The 13,763-nt window shown below is 39.9% G+C and overlaps 2 protein-coding genes across 2 annotated transcripts; one reads left to right on the top strand and one right to left on the bottom strand.

Moving 5' to 3' along the window:
* Positions 1 to 313: 313 nt before the first annotated feature.
* Positions 314 to 5,057, bottom strand: p2rx2 (purinergic receptor P2X, ligand-gated ion channel, 2). The gene is made up of 12 exons (XM_039802345.1): positions 4,751 to 5,057; positions 4,048 to 4,183; positions 3,844 to 3,915; positions 3,683 to 3,758; positions 3,500 to 3,596; positions 2,617 to 2,697; positions 2,269 to 2,422; positions 2,026 to 2,156; positions 1,825 to 1,915; positions 1,675 to 1,740; positions 1,495 to 1,572; positions 314 to 1,066 (listed from the first exon to the last, which is right to left on the bottom strand). Exons 1-12 carry the CDS (start codon positions 4,915 to 4,917, stop codon positions 968 to 970), a joined length of 1,248 nt encoding a protein of 415 aa, XP_039658279.1. The 5' UTR covers positions 4,918 to 5,057; the 3' UTR covers positions 314 to 967.
* A 652-nt stretch (positions 5,058 to 5,709) lies between these two features.
* On the top strand, positions 5,710 to 12,784 carry pes (pescadillo). The gene is made up of 15 exons (XM_039802343.1): positions 5,710 to 5,733; positions 5,961 to 6,040; positions 6,863 to 7,016; positions 8,226 to 8,335; positions 8,602 to 8,773; positions 8,865 to 8,954; positions 9,191 to 9,307; positions 9,522 to 9,599; positions 9,830 to 9,919; positions 10,421 to 10,551; positions 10,690 to 10,815; positions 11,158 to 11,342; positions 11,756 to 11,901; positions 11,991 to 12,158; positions 12,381 to 12,784. Exons 1-15 carry the CDS (start codon positions 5,710 to 5,712, stop codon positions 12,450 to 12,452), a joined length of 1,743 nt encoding a protein of 580 aa, XP_039658277.1. The 3' UTR covers positions 12,453 to 12,784.
* The last annotated feature ends 979 nt before the right edge of the window (positions 12,785 to 13,763 follow it).

Here is a 13,763-nt window from a genome sequence, read left to right as displayed (position 1 = left end):
CTATGCTTTAAGATATAACATTCTATGGATTTTCAGCTCTTTACATGTCGTAAACACAATTTCTAAACTGACCTGTGCTCCTCCAGCCACCAAGGTAGATATCAATCCATTAGACTTTATCCTTAAGTCATTTTTCACTGCTGACATTTGTATTGCTCTCAAGCGTCCCAGTGGATTCACACTTCCCCGCAATCTTGTTAGAGAAACCATTTTATGGGAAATGTCGGTGTTATTTGATTACTGCTCATTGCTCTCCTTGTATGTCTCTTGGCCGTCTCCTCCTGTATCTATCGTGCTGAACGCATCAGGTTGAAAGACAAAGGAAATCATATTTCCTTATATGTATATATATATATATATATATATATAAATACTGTATATAGTATATATGAAATATTTAGATTCTCCAAACGTGCAGTTTTATATCTGTAATACTGCAGATTTTTAAGAGCAGATGTCAGGGTTTCATGAAATAGGCTACTGTTCAGTAAAAGCTTGAGTTGATAGAAGACATTTATTGAACTGAATGTCTGTGATACATTGATAGAAATGAGCATAGTTTGTAATGTTTCTCATTACTGTGTATTTTTTTTCTGCTATGAAAGGGTTTTGTTTCTTTTCATTATTAGAAAATAAACACATGGTGTTACACAGTGGTGTTGCTGCAAGTCATGTCACGTGAAAGAGAAACAATTTACAGTAATTGTCGCACAGTTGGGGTACATCAAGGTTTGAGATGATATATGAGCTGAATCCACTGCACAGGCTGAGACTTTGAGACAACCAGCTGACCTCCAGGTGATGTCCTCTGTCCCTGGTTCTCTGTCAGTTTATGTCCTCTAACAACAGCATAGCAACTGCTGGCAGCCCATAACTGAGCTGTTGCAGACACCTGAGGATCCACTCAGTCAGCTGATGGAGGACTCCACACCTTTATCCAGCGAGGACTGAGGCAACTGTGACCACATTACAGTGGTACACCGTCTGACAGGTCTGAATGGTTTGAGCCGTAGCTGCTGATGTAGCTGAGCTCCGTGGGAATGGGCACCTTGGGCTCTTTGATAATCTGTGGACAACAGATATCCTTCACTTAGTGAGCCAGCTTGCACTCTACCAAGGACCTGAAACTGCTGCTGCTAAATGGAATTCAGCCATCATTGAGTTTACCATTTATTTCTGTGAAAAAGACGCATACACTAGGCTTCTCAAAATATGGAGAATCTTTCTTGAGAGTCCTGGTGTCTCTGCATTATCACTCAAGAACTAATTTAGAATGTATTATCAGTTTGGTAAAATGATGTTCCTTTGTGAAACAAAATGTTTTTAGTAAATACCATGACCACCAAGTTGGTAAAAAAAAACCATTTAATATATATATATTATATAGTAGCTGTTAGTTTTGTTCTTAAAACATGCAGCATTGTCCACTTTATAGACCTAGACTTAGAGGTATTCATATGAGTTGAGGTTGAATATATGATGCCTTTTACTCACCTCATCAAACTTTCTCTCGCTGTAGACTTCATTCTTGTCAATAAATGTCAGCATGATCCAGTCACAGATAATGGTACACTAGAGGGGTGACATGAAAAGGAAAAAACACTTTGTGATGCAAAGAGCCACAGTGTTCAATTCAAAGTCTCAAGAAAAAAAATGAATGTAGCAATTACTCACAATCCCAACTGAAGTCATTGCAGTCACCGTGCTGATGATGGTTGGGATGGGACTGAATTTACCAGCCTGAAAAAGAAATGACATGCGAATAATATAATGACATCCACAGTAAGTTGAAACCGTAGTGATGATGATGGAGTATCCACTTACATGTCCGTGAACTATGACATCCAGACGGATGCCGTAGGCCTTGATGAGCGTCCGAGACTCTACCCCATCCTTATTGTAATATTTGGCAAACCTAGAAAATTACACAGAAATTACAAGGGTTAAGGCTGGGAAAATTACCACAAGCTAAAGTGACAAAAGCAGTTTCAAATGCTGAACAAAATAGTCAGTGTTGGAGCTCACCTGTAATAGTAACCAGAGCTGGCCTGGTCCTTTCGGAGATCAAGGCGACGGAAGGAATATGTAGGTTTACAATGGGAAGGATCCAGGTCCAGGTTACACTTCCAGTTAATGAAAACCCCTATCACTCCTCCCTATCACAAAGTAGATCATTTTTTAACACATCCATCCTTAAAATATCATAGAGACAGTATGTGTTGTTCAAAATAAGATATGTATGGTTAAAGGAAGACATCTTTCACTCACAGTCCTGCAGAGCTCACCGAAATTCTCCCTGGCTTGATCTGCGATGTAGCCCAAACGGAAGTTTGGACAGTAGGCCTCTTTCTCTTCATTATAATGACACTTACTGAGGTATTTCTGCATGTCACGTTTGTTTGAAGCATCTTTGATATTTCCCCTGCCAAAGACAAGAACAGACATTTTAGTAGCTCTTCTAAAGCCCATACATTGGCTCCAGTGTGTGTGTGTGTGTGTGTGTGTGTGTGTGTGTGTGTGTGTGTGTGTGTGTGTGTGTGTGTGTGTGTGTGTGTGTGTGTGTGTGTGTGTGTGCGTGCGTGCGTGCGTGCGTGCGTGTGTGTGTGGGTACTCTACCTCAACACTTTAAATCTGGGGAAGTGGATAGAGTTCCTGATGAACACTGTGAAATTGATGGCCTCCACTAATGCTGGTTCTCTGTTGAAGACACCAAATCAGAATAATCTTATTCTTACATCTTATTATGTTTCAGATAAATATGTGCAATATGTTGCACACCTAATAATCTGTCCTTGGTTCTAACTATTGTTTACAGCAGCGGTTCCCAACCATTTTGGCTTGCGACCCCTTAGACACAAAGCTTTGTCTGCTTGTGACCCTTCATCACAAGTTGCATATCATGGGGGCGGCCTCTAGCTCAGCGGCGCAGGGTTCGAATCCGACCTGCTGCCCTTTGCTGCGTGCCATCTCTCTCCCCCTTTCATGTCTATCCACTTAGGAAAAAAATGAAGACTAGAAAAAGTTACAAAAACTAAATACAATTTTGTTAAACAGAAAAATGTTTCTTCTGATTTCCTATTCTGTTAATCATCTCACAACCCCTCAGGTTGAAGTATATAGTCTTTTTTTATGTGTAATCACTATAATTAAATTTTCGTCCAATACTGTTTTTCACAGTTTCCCATTTGCTTCCAGTAAATCTTCAAAGGCCAACTGCTCTCTTTATTAGACGTGTGTTTAGCTCACTGCAGCTCTGAACCTACTTGCATAATGACGCAAGAGAAATCTCTTGTATAATACAGTATTTATTTAGCTTTGTCCAGACCCCCACTATGCCTGGTTTTAGAATTGGCATAGTGTTCACAAGGTTTTTCTTATTTTGTTTATTGGTTTTAAGATATGTGGGGACTTTTTTTCCCTTTCCTTTTCTTTTGGATGATCCAAATAAACCTGACTTGAACTTGCAAACTTGAGGGCGATTATCCATCATCTGCCTTACCGTACTACAGCATACTCCTCAATAGGACACCAGGTTTGGATCTCACAGGTTTTGAAGGTGTGGTTGTAGTACTGAACACATCTGCCGGTCCTTCTGCCTGAAAGTGTTTAAAACAGACACAAACTGTGGAAAATACACACCAACGAGGCTTGAAGAAAGATTTCGTAAGGAATGAAACAGTACCATGGCCATCAAAGTTGACCTCTCCCTTGACACAGTCTGAGTCTCTCGTACAGTTGGCATTGGCAACGTTGAAATACTGAAGTGGAATAAAACAGATTATAGCATTGTCTGTTTTTGCATACTAGCAGATGTTATTGTTGAGAAAGCTTTTGTTCTCTCACCTCAGCGCAGGTTCCTTGCCTCTGATCATAAGTAACTTCTCGTCTCAATATTGTGCTAATCACACCACCACCCTGTGAAGAAAATGCCACCAAAACATTATTTTTCAGTGGGGTTTACTCCGGTGTGAAGACATAAAGTGATGCTGACAGAGTACAGGAGGTGAGACTTCCTTGATTGTATTGCAGCATTTGTTCTGGACTCACCTCTGATGGCCGAGCATACTCCACAGTGTCCAAGATATCATCTCCATGAACTGCTGTGCCTTTCATGAGCGTGTAAACTGAGCTCTCTGGACGGGTTTCACTCTCTTGGTAGGCTTTCTGACTTATGAAGACATACCTTCAGGATGGTAGAACAGACAGATGCAATATCACATTTTCTGTTATAACGTTGATTTATATTGGAGGTATCAGATTACCCTGGATCTGTTCAGCCCTCTTTGCTGAAGCCAAGACAAGAAGAAAAGATGACGCACTTCAGTCATAAAACTGAAGACATGTAATCTGAGAAATTATTTAAGATTTGAAACAATAAGATGAATAATAATATCTTCACAAAATCAAAGTCTATGAAAACTGCTCTCCTCAGTTCAAACTACATGTCTAATAATGGACAGAGAGAATCAATAGACACCTAACCCATCGACTGTGTCTCCATCAATTATGCTGTTTATTTGTTTCTAGTTAATTGCAAATAAAAAAGTATTTCCTCAATGCTTTTTCAATCCTTATACACTCATTTACACACATTACTGGCAAACACATAATTTTATACTTTACTTTTTTACTTTTTTTCTGGTAAAAAACGCATTAAAACTAACAGATGGCACATGTGATAACAAAATATGTAGATAGATTTTCTCTTTAGCACACAGTGGCCAGGCAAGTACACAAATATGAAGCTTACCAGATGAAATAGGTGATGACAAGAAACTGAACGCTTCTGTATATGACTCCAAGAGTTGTGTTTTTAACCACCATCACCTTTGGTGTCTCATAGTCCCAGAAACCAAGAAAATACTCCTTTATAAAGTCACGTAGCCCCATGATGAACTTGTGAAATATTTCACACATGCTGAGATGTCCTTGTCCTTGTGAAGTAAAACAATTTCTCTCTGATTCTGTCTCTCTGTATCTAGCTTTTTATTCAACTCTGACGATTTTCTTTCTCACTCTCTACTGCTCAGCTCCAGTCTGCATCTCTCTCAAGCATCTCTGGCACCAACCACAGAGAGGTAGGGGGTGGGGTTCAGCTGTGGTTAAATCATGCATTTTATTTCATGTCAGTTTATTCTGATGATTGTATAAGGTGTAGCGTTATGGTGTTTTAAGCGTTTCAGACTTAAAATCTGAACAAAGTGCATCTACAGTTCGGCACATGAACTTATTTGGTAGACATTTTAAACAATTATCTCAGTTTTTTTCTGACAGGTTGAACATATTGTATTATATTGTTCTCTGCCATGTCTGCATTGTGTTACAATTGCATACAAATAAAACCTTATTTTGGAGGCACTGGCGTATACAAGCTAGATGTAACAGTGTATACTGTTGATCATAGCAGTTGATATATAGTCAAGTCAAGTTTATTGATATATACTAAAAACGGATGTGCGTGTGCACTGTGCATTAATATACAACACAAGTTTGAAGAGCAAAACGAGAAATTGAGCTTTGATTTTGTTTTTTATACAGGCGGACGAAGGACCACCATCTGGGTCCTCCTCCATCGCCTTCTCCGCGCATGTCAAAGACACGTGCATCTGCTGCTGATCGTAGCGAGCGTTGTGTTCGCTTCTTAACAGCTTACTTCTTTGACAATTCCATTTACCTAAACTTGTGTAAAGGGTCACATATCCTTTGTAAATGGGAGGTCTTCAAAAGAAAAAGGTAAGAGTTGACGTCGTGTTAATGTCAGGCTCAGGCACGTTAACTCCAATAGTTACCTGGCTAGCTAGTTAGCTAACGGAGCTAGCTGAAGTTTGTTTTTCTGAAACAGTAAACTCTGTTGGGTGCAGGTTAGCGTTTTTAGGTCAAAGCATCTACTTAACCTGACTATGAATTTAAGTCTATGATTTATGTGGAATTGAATGTGGTCGTCTGCCCTTGTTTTCCAGTATGAGAGGGGCTCTGCCACCAACTACATCACCAGAAACAAAGCTCGCAAGAAGTTACAGCTGAGCCTCCCAGACTTCAGGTAACGCTGACTGTGTTGTTGATTGTTAGAGGATTTGGCGATATGTACTTTGTAAAATACTACGAGATGTTTGTTATATTTTATATTCCATCCCATTTATATCGAGGGTAGACAAAATAACAGAAGCAGCTCTCAGTATAACGCAATACAATTCAACAGCACTATAAACAGCATGAAGTGTCAATAAAGACAAGATATCACCTCTATAAGACAACAAAACACAACATCCTTCACGAAGGTAGAATGTATTGCAGCCGAGGCTATTGAACTGGCAGCTGGATGTAGGCTAAAATTAAAATCATTTATAGACCAAATAAACAGATGGAGTCTTTTTGTTTTGAACTAATCCTGTGAATTGCCACAAAACAGTCCTGTTCATTGATTTGCAACTATGTCTGCAATCTCCTTACAACCAGAGATATTAGGGGATTTCTACCTCTACCTTGTATAAACAGATATTAGTAGAAAACTGCACTTTAAAATCTACCTGTCATTCTTTTTTTAGTGGTGCCTTTTTATATTGAATTCAATGTTTAATTTATTTAATACAAATTTAATTTGTTTTAAATTCAACAAGCAATTTGTTCTATTTTTATACTGAAAGCAGCAGAAATGCAGAGCTGAGTACACTTTAATATGCGTTTATTATCGTAAGTAATATCGTTATCGCACATTTTTCTTATATCGTACAGCCCTACTCCCTAGCACATAAGATTGTTGAAACTCAGCTCTATATCAAGACACCTGAATGGGAACACACCCCCAAACAGCAGATATGTCACATACAAATAATTTCTGATCTCCCTGATTTTTTTCTTTAAGGCGACTGTGCATCCTTAAAGGCATCTACCCTCATGAGCCCAAGCACAAGAAGAAGGTGAACAAGGGATCTACAGCCCCAAGGACCTTTTACCTGCTCAAAGACATCCGCTTTCTGCTGCATGAGCCAATTGTTGGCAAGTTCAGAGAGTACAAGGTATCAAAGGCATATTTTTATTTTTTTCTGAAAAGGATATATTAATTGTATCGTGTTAAATTGGGGTCCTGTTGTGGATGAATAACTTCCTCAAATACAAAGAGAGTCCATTTTAACATAAGGGAAATCAATCTGTCTGAGTATTTTTCTGAAATTAAATGGTCTGTTTTTGCTTTTTTGTAAATGTAATTTGTTGCTTCTTACTGGTGTGACCAAACACTCAGCTCACGGGACGAGATTGGGTTCACGAGACAGGATTTTAACACTATTTTAAAGAGAACTTCAATGACGAAATATGATTGTGAAAATAGTCTTATTCAATGGAAAGCCACAAAATGAAAAATGGGCACTGTGAAAGGTTTTGCCACAAACTCAAATGACCGGCTTCTCTCCTGTATAACCAACAGTTACACCGTTACTTTATTCTATATGCATGGTGGCGAGAGAGTCTCTTCACTCAGAACCAAGGTTACGATACCAAGCATTTTAAGGCAGTAGTTGAGACCATTTGTTTTGTACTTGAAATTGTCATTGTACAGTAAAGAGAGAGAGGAAATAAAGCTTATTTCATGATTGTTTCCCAATAATAACTCTTTAAAGCACAAACAAATAACTATCAACAGATGATTTTTGTGGAGACGGATGCTCTTTTCTCCTCCCCTGCATTTGATGCAGCAGTAAACAGGGAAGTAGGCTGCTCTAGTATCGCTTTAAGACGAGGGGAGAGCTTTTTTATATTTAATATTAAAAGTAAAGTGAGATTTTGCTGTCTGCTTCCAACTTCCAACTCTTTTCCAAAAAGAGCGATTTGTGAAGTCAGCAACAAACTGAACTGCAGGCTGCAGTCCGTGTATCTCGGGCAAGAGAGACAGAGACCATCTAATGTTCCAGCGCTGGGTTTTACAGGCAGCTTTTTCCAATTGAAATTCGCTCTGCAAAAGTTAACTCTGAGTCTTTGGAGAATGGACAGGGGCCATCTTCTATGCTAATTTCGAGGTCAAGGCCAGACTCCGTCATGCTGGTTGTGTACTGATATCAACTTTTCGCCTCAATGAGAAATCTCGTCACGTTTTTAATATCGCAAGATCTCATGGGACGGGATGTCGTCACTCCTCTACTTGTTATAAGAAAACCTTGTTGTGGTTTTTTTTTTTTCTGCAGTAATGTTAGAAAATGTGAACTTATTGTCAAAATGTTTTATCTTAACAGGTTTTTGTACGCAAACTTAAGAAGGCTTATGGAAAAACAGAATGGTCTTCTGTGGAGAGACTGAAGGAGAACAAGCCAACCTATAAATTGGACCACATCATCAAAGAAAGGTGGGACAGTGTTATTCTCCTTACTCAACACAGGAGGGTGATGTTGAGCTTAACTGACTGTGTGTGTGTGGAGTCAAACTAGAGAGTATCAGCAGAAATGACAAATTGCAAATTGTGAGAAACACTGCTAGTATTTAAAACATGTAAAAGCATGTTTGCCTTTTAATTACTAATTAACTCATTTTATTTAGCTTTTTTTATGTGCCAAGTTTAAAACCCCTATTTTTCAAGTTTTGTTTCCTCCATGTTGCTCCTCCTTCTGGCAGGTACCCCTCCTTCATTGATGCTCTCCGTGACATCGACGATGCACTCTGCATGTGTTTCCTCTTCTCCACCTTCGCCCGAACAGGAAAATGCCACGTTCAGACAATCCAGCTGTGCAGACGCCTCACTGTGGAGTGGATGAACTATGTGATTGCATCCCGTGCTCTCAAAAAGGTGCCACTTCATGCTGCACAGTATAGTGACATGTCTTGGGTTCATTGACCTCTGTTCATTAGTGAACTTAACACTTGTCTGTTTGTGATAGGTTTTCATCTCCATCAAGGGGATATATTACCAAGCTGAGGTGATGGGACAGCTCATTACATGGCTGGTGCCATATCAGTTCTCCCATGATGTAAGTAAATGATGAAATGCAGTTCATAGTGATTATGCTAACCATAAGCAGTTACTTAACTTATTATAGGATTACACTGCAGGGCTCCACAGTGCAAGTCGCTTATAGCGAAGTTACTCTTTTGTGTAAATTGCGGCTGTTTTAAATGAGTTAACTAACTGTGCTGAGTTCGTTGTGTGCTCCAGAGATTATATACTCTATTATATACTTGAGAAATGCTGTTTTTTGCTCTTTAGCACCCAACAGATGTTGACTACAGAGTAATGGCAACATTCACAGAGTTTTACACCACTCTTCTGGGGTTCATCAACTTCAGACTCTACCATTCCCTCAACCTGCTCTACCCACCAAAGGTATCTTGGACTCTGAAACAATCACAAATGGCCATGTTGTATTTTAGATGAAAATCAAAAAAATTCTCTTATTGTGACATATTTTAGTAAGATTCAACTTGTGATGATATGAAGTGATAAACAGTTATGCTGCGTGATTACTGTAAGGATGTATTGCTATTTGGTCACCTGTTAGCACACCTGTACTCCATTAATGTCTTCCCTTCTTTTGCAGCTGGACGTTAAAGCAGAGTCTGAGCTGAAGGAAGAGAATGATGATGACTATGCCATGAATTCAGAAAGCTACTTAGAGGTGAACAATTTTAACCACTTTCCCTCTTTTATTTTTGATAATATCTAGGGTACCACATATCCTTCTGGACATTATCAAAAATATTATGTAAACTTGTGGTACTGCAAACTATGTGGTTTCTTTAACTGAACTAGTACCTTTTTATCTGGTTATGTAATGATGAGCAAGGTGGCATGTAAATATCAAAATTAGGAATTGTTGTTCTTAACCTATGGTTTTTGGCTGTGCAGAAACTGTCAGCTCTGAGTGCTAGTCTGGCGCGGGTGGTTTCCACCGCAGAGGAGGAGGAGGCTGAACTCGACCAGTTTCCTGTTGAAGGGGTAAGAAAATCAGTTCACAAAATATGATTTGCTCTATATTTTCTGTTTTGAAAAACAACAGTTGATATACTAATTGGTCTCTGAGGGCAGAGGTGAGAGTCCCAATATATCTGTGAGTGGAGTCGAAGGCTATCGAGGTGTAAGACTGGGGATTACAGCTTCATCTTTGGTTGCTAAGGATGTGAGGTTTCTCACATTGGGTAGCTATTTGTGCCCAGCTGGTTTGATATTCTCAACTAGTGGACTTGTATAACCACATGGACTTTCCAGGATCCCAAAAAACTTTTTTAGAACTCAGAAACTTCTGCATTTCAACAACATGAGCCTAGTTCCCTGATGGGTCCCTGAAGCCTTTAAAACTGCTGCAACTTGTGTACATCATTCTTTCAGACATTGCACAACAGTGATTTCAAAGAACTTAATGACTCTAACAAAACAGTGGCTTTTTAATCCTCCAACCTTTACAAAAACATGTTTACCTTTTTTAATGCTTCTCTTCAGGAGGACATGGCCAATATGGAGGCCAGGGAAAAGGAACAGAAACAGGAGGAAGCGCAGAAAAAGCTTTTTGAGGGTCTCAAGTTCTTCCTCAACAGAGAAGTGCCCAGAGAGTCGCTGGCTTTTCTCATCAGGTGAGTGAGAGCTGCTGCAGTGAAACTGACAGAAAAGTCAGACATTTTTATAAGGAGACATAAATAAACCATGCGCATACACCGCAAACTGATGTAAAGCTCCTTTTCTGTCTTTTGTGTGTTGCTGCTGACTTCCAGGTGCTTTGGTGGTGAGGTGTCTTGGGACAAGTCTGTTTGCATCGGCAGCACATACGAGGTGACGGATGAGACCATCACGCATCAAATTGTTGACAGACCCAACATCGGCAAACAGTATATCAACAGGTAAAGGAATGTTTAACATTTTCACAACAAATTAGATTTGCAGAACATAATAAAAATAAATACAAGCTGTCCATCTAAATACAAGAAGCTGATTAGTTGTGCTCCTCTCCTCTTGTACATGGCGATATCCTCTACAATGTCTCCTTTCAGAGTCGTCTTTCTGTTCTCGAAGCAACCCTGTTATTCATCATGTTTTGAAAGACCTTGTTCTTTCTTTATCTCCCTCTTCATTTCAAATTTCCATCATGCCTGCCAACTCCCTCATTCATGTATTTAGCAGAGAGGTAAAACCCTCACCCTAATGGGAGATGCACTGTTCTACTATGCTACTATTTGTTTTAGGTACTACATCCAGCCCCAGTGGGTGTATGATTGTGTCAATGCCAAAATCATCCTGCCTGTGGAGGACTACTTCCTTGGAGTGACTCTGCCCCCCCACCTCTCTCCCTTCGTGGAGGAGAAGGACGGAGACTACGTGCCCCCTGAAAAACTAAAGATCATGGCCCTACAACGAGGAGAAAAACCTGGTACAAACTCAAGCATTTTCTCTTAACGTCTCGTCTTTCACACAGTGCCTTTTTTATTTATTTTTTTTCGACAGTGTATCACAGTGTTTATAATTAGGGTGTATCTTTATTTAGGTCACACCTCAATTACACACAGGTGATTTCTATTCAGGTATTATGTACCTGTCATAAATTGGGTGCATCATAGTAGGGGGTGGGTACATGTAAAATAAAATTGATATTTGTGATACTTTTAGAGCAGTTTAAAGAGATTTGATACTAAAGAATATTTCTTCTATTGATCATAGTTTAAAAAAAAAATCCTACTCATGTCCCTTGAGAGTCGGTGTTGTAAAATGTAAACCTCTAAATGGGCTGCATGATAATTCAGAGACCATGGACACATCATTTATATATATTTTCTTCCATCATAGCCCATGAACAGGAGGACGAGGAAGAAGAGGAAGATGAGGAGGATGAGGAAGAGGAGGAAGATGACAACGAAGAAGAGGGAGATGACGATGAAGAGGCAGAAGAGAAAAATCTGAAGAAGATGGAAGAACAAAGATCCCAGGGCAAGGTAAGAGACTTTTGATCCCTGCCATATTTGTCGTTTTGCTGTTTTTAGAAACCGGTGGAACCTTACATCAACTCCTCTCGTCCTTTTAGTCTCTGCCAGTCAAAGTGACAGCTGGGAAAGTAAAGGTAGAAAACCCAGCACGCTTGGAGCAGGAGGAGAAAGCCGAGGAGAAACGTCTGGCCATCATGATGATGAAGAAAAAGGAAAAGTACCTCTACGACAAGATCATGTTCGGAAAGAAGAGAAAAGTCCGAGAGGTTTGTTCGATTTTGTTATTGATTATGTGTAGATAATACTGTTTGTGCAGATAACATTCTTACATGTTTAACAATGGATCCTTTATTTTCAGTATCGGACATCTTATCTCTTTAAACAGTATTCTATAGCTGCTGTGTGTAGAGTACATTCAAGCCCGGCGGTGACCCCCGGAGTTCACTGACCTCTAAAATGCCTTAACGGCTTTCATTCTCCTCTTACAGGCTAACAAGCTGGCTGCCAAGAGGAAGGCCCATGATGATGCTGAAAAATCTAAGAAAAAGGCCAGGAAATGACTCATCTGATGATCTGTTTGTCAGAGTGACTTTATGTATTTAAATTCTTGAGGTAGAGTGTATTACAGGTTAACGTGTCGTAAAACCTGTAAGTGCATTGGAGAGCTCTGTGAGTGAGTTGCATGCACCGTGACATGGGTGCATTGACCTCTGCGTAATTTCACGCTGAAATGCAGGATGTTTCATATGCTAATTGTGTTATAATTAATGTAAAAGTAACTGTTTGCCTTTTATGTTTGTATGAACTATTCTACATCACACATGATATTTCTTTCACTTCATTTTAAAATGCTCTGTTTAAAAAAACTAAGTATTAAAGTTACAATTGAATATCTGTTTCGTTCTCTTTGGCGGCACCTATGGCGATACGCAGTAATTGCAGTTTTGTTGTCTGTAGTCATTGCTCGTTTGTTGTTTGTTCGACCAACCGTTTATTCACAACAGTACGCAAGAGTTAAAGGCATACTATGTAACTTTTCCCTCTTCGGTCCCCCTACAGGTTGTCTCATGAGACAAATGCAAGGGCTTTAATCACTGGGCCATAGGCTCAATCACCATTGTGTTACCTCATTTGGCAATAGTGATTTAACAGATCTAAATCCAAAAAGATTTAAAGGAAAAGATTATTTCAAGCCTGTTACCTGTGATCTTGCAACATTAAATAAATCAGGTTTCTTACATTTTCTTTTTTAAACTATTGTGCGTGTTTCTCCACACTGCACTACTGGGCAGCATATTCAAGAAAGACTTTTGCTTCAAGCTGTCAGTCTCTAACTTGAGTTGCCCTCGGTCGTCACTTCACACAACTGTGGGATCAGAAGAGATGGCTCACAAAACGTGAAAATACATTATGTCCCATAAGACCCAGGAGTCCACATCTGTGCACTGGGCACAAGTTGAGGTCACTGTGCTGCTGTTGGTGGGTCATCTTGAGTGGTTTGTCCACACATGGGCAGTGGGCGTTGATGACGAAGGAGCATAAGCCCCTTTGCCCTCTTGAGATGCTGCTGTGATCGTGGTTCAAAGGCCAGGCCAGTCATGCTCCACTCCTCAATCTCCTTATTCAGTTTGTGACACTCCCTGCCCGCTCTCACCCTGATCTGCATTCCACGCATGCCCACCCAGTTCACGTCTCAGCCTGGCACTCTGGGGGCCTGCAGACTAAGGCACGCCCGTCTAAACAAAAGCAGCAGTGTTGTGCCTGAGCATGACGAGTGTGGGATGAACAGCACGAATGCAGTGTGCTTTCCAAGAATCAGGGCCACAGTATCGAGAGAACTTTCACGTAATGAATGGATGGAACGTTATGAC

This window comes from Perca fluviatilis, chromosome 6 (assembly GCF_010015445.1).
Source record: "Perca fluviatilis chromosome 6, GENO_Pfluv_1.0, whole genome shotgun sequence".
In the NCBI taxonomy this organism is placed as follows: domain Eukaryota; kingdom Metazoa; phylum Chordata; class Actinopteri; order Perciformes; family Percidae; genus Perca; species Perca fluviatilis.
Note: the sequence above shows the minus strand (reverse complement) of the source record. Positions and strands in the feature narration are given on the sequence as shown.

Bases quoted from the DNA above. Each gene is read 5' to 3' on its own strand.
- p2rx2 (XM_039802345.1), bottom strand. From the start codon at position 4,917: ATGTGTGAAATATTTCACAAGTTCATCATGGGGCTACGTGACTTTATA. The intron at 2,157-2,268 runs GTGAGTGAAAGA...ACTTTGTGATAG, and splicing joins TCGGTGAGCTCTGCAGGACT to GGAGGAGTGATAGGGGTTTT. The intron at 1,067-1,494 runs GTGAGTAAAAGG...TGTTGTCCACAG, and splicing joins GCGAGAGAAAGTTTGATGAG to ATTATCAAAGAGCCCAAGGT.
- pes (XM_039802343.1), top strand. From the start codon at position 5,710: ATGGGAGGTCTTCAAAAGAAAAAG. The intron at 5,734-5,960 runs GTAAGAGTTGAC...CTTGTTTTCCAG, and splicing joins GAGGTCTTCAAAAGAAAAAG to TATGAGAGGGGCTCTGCCAC. The intron at 6,041-6,862 runs GTAACGCTGACT...TTTTTCTTTAAG, and splicing joins CTGAGCCTCCCAGACTTCAG to GCGACTGTGCATCCTTAAAG.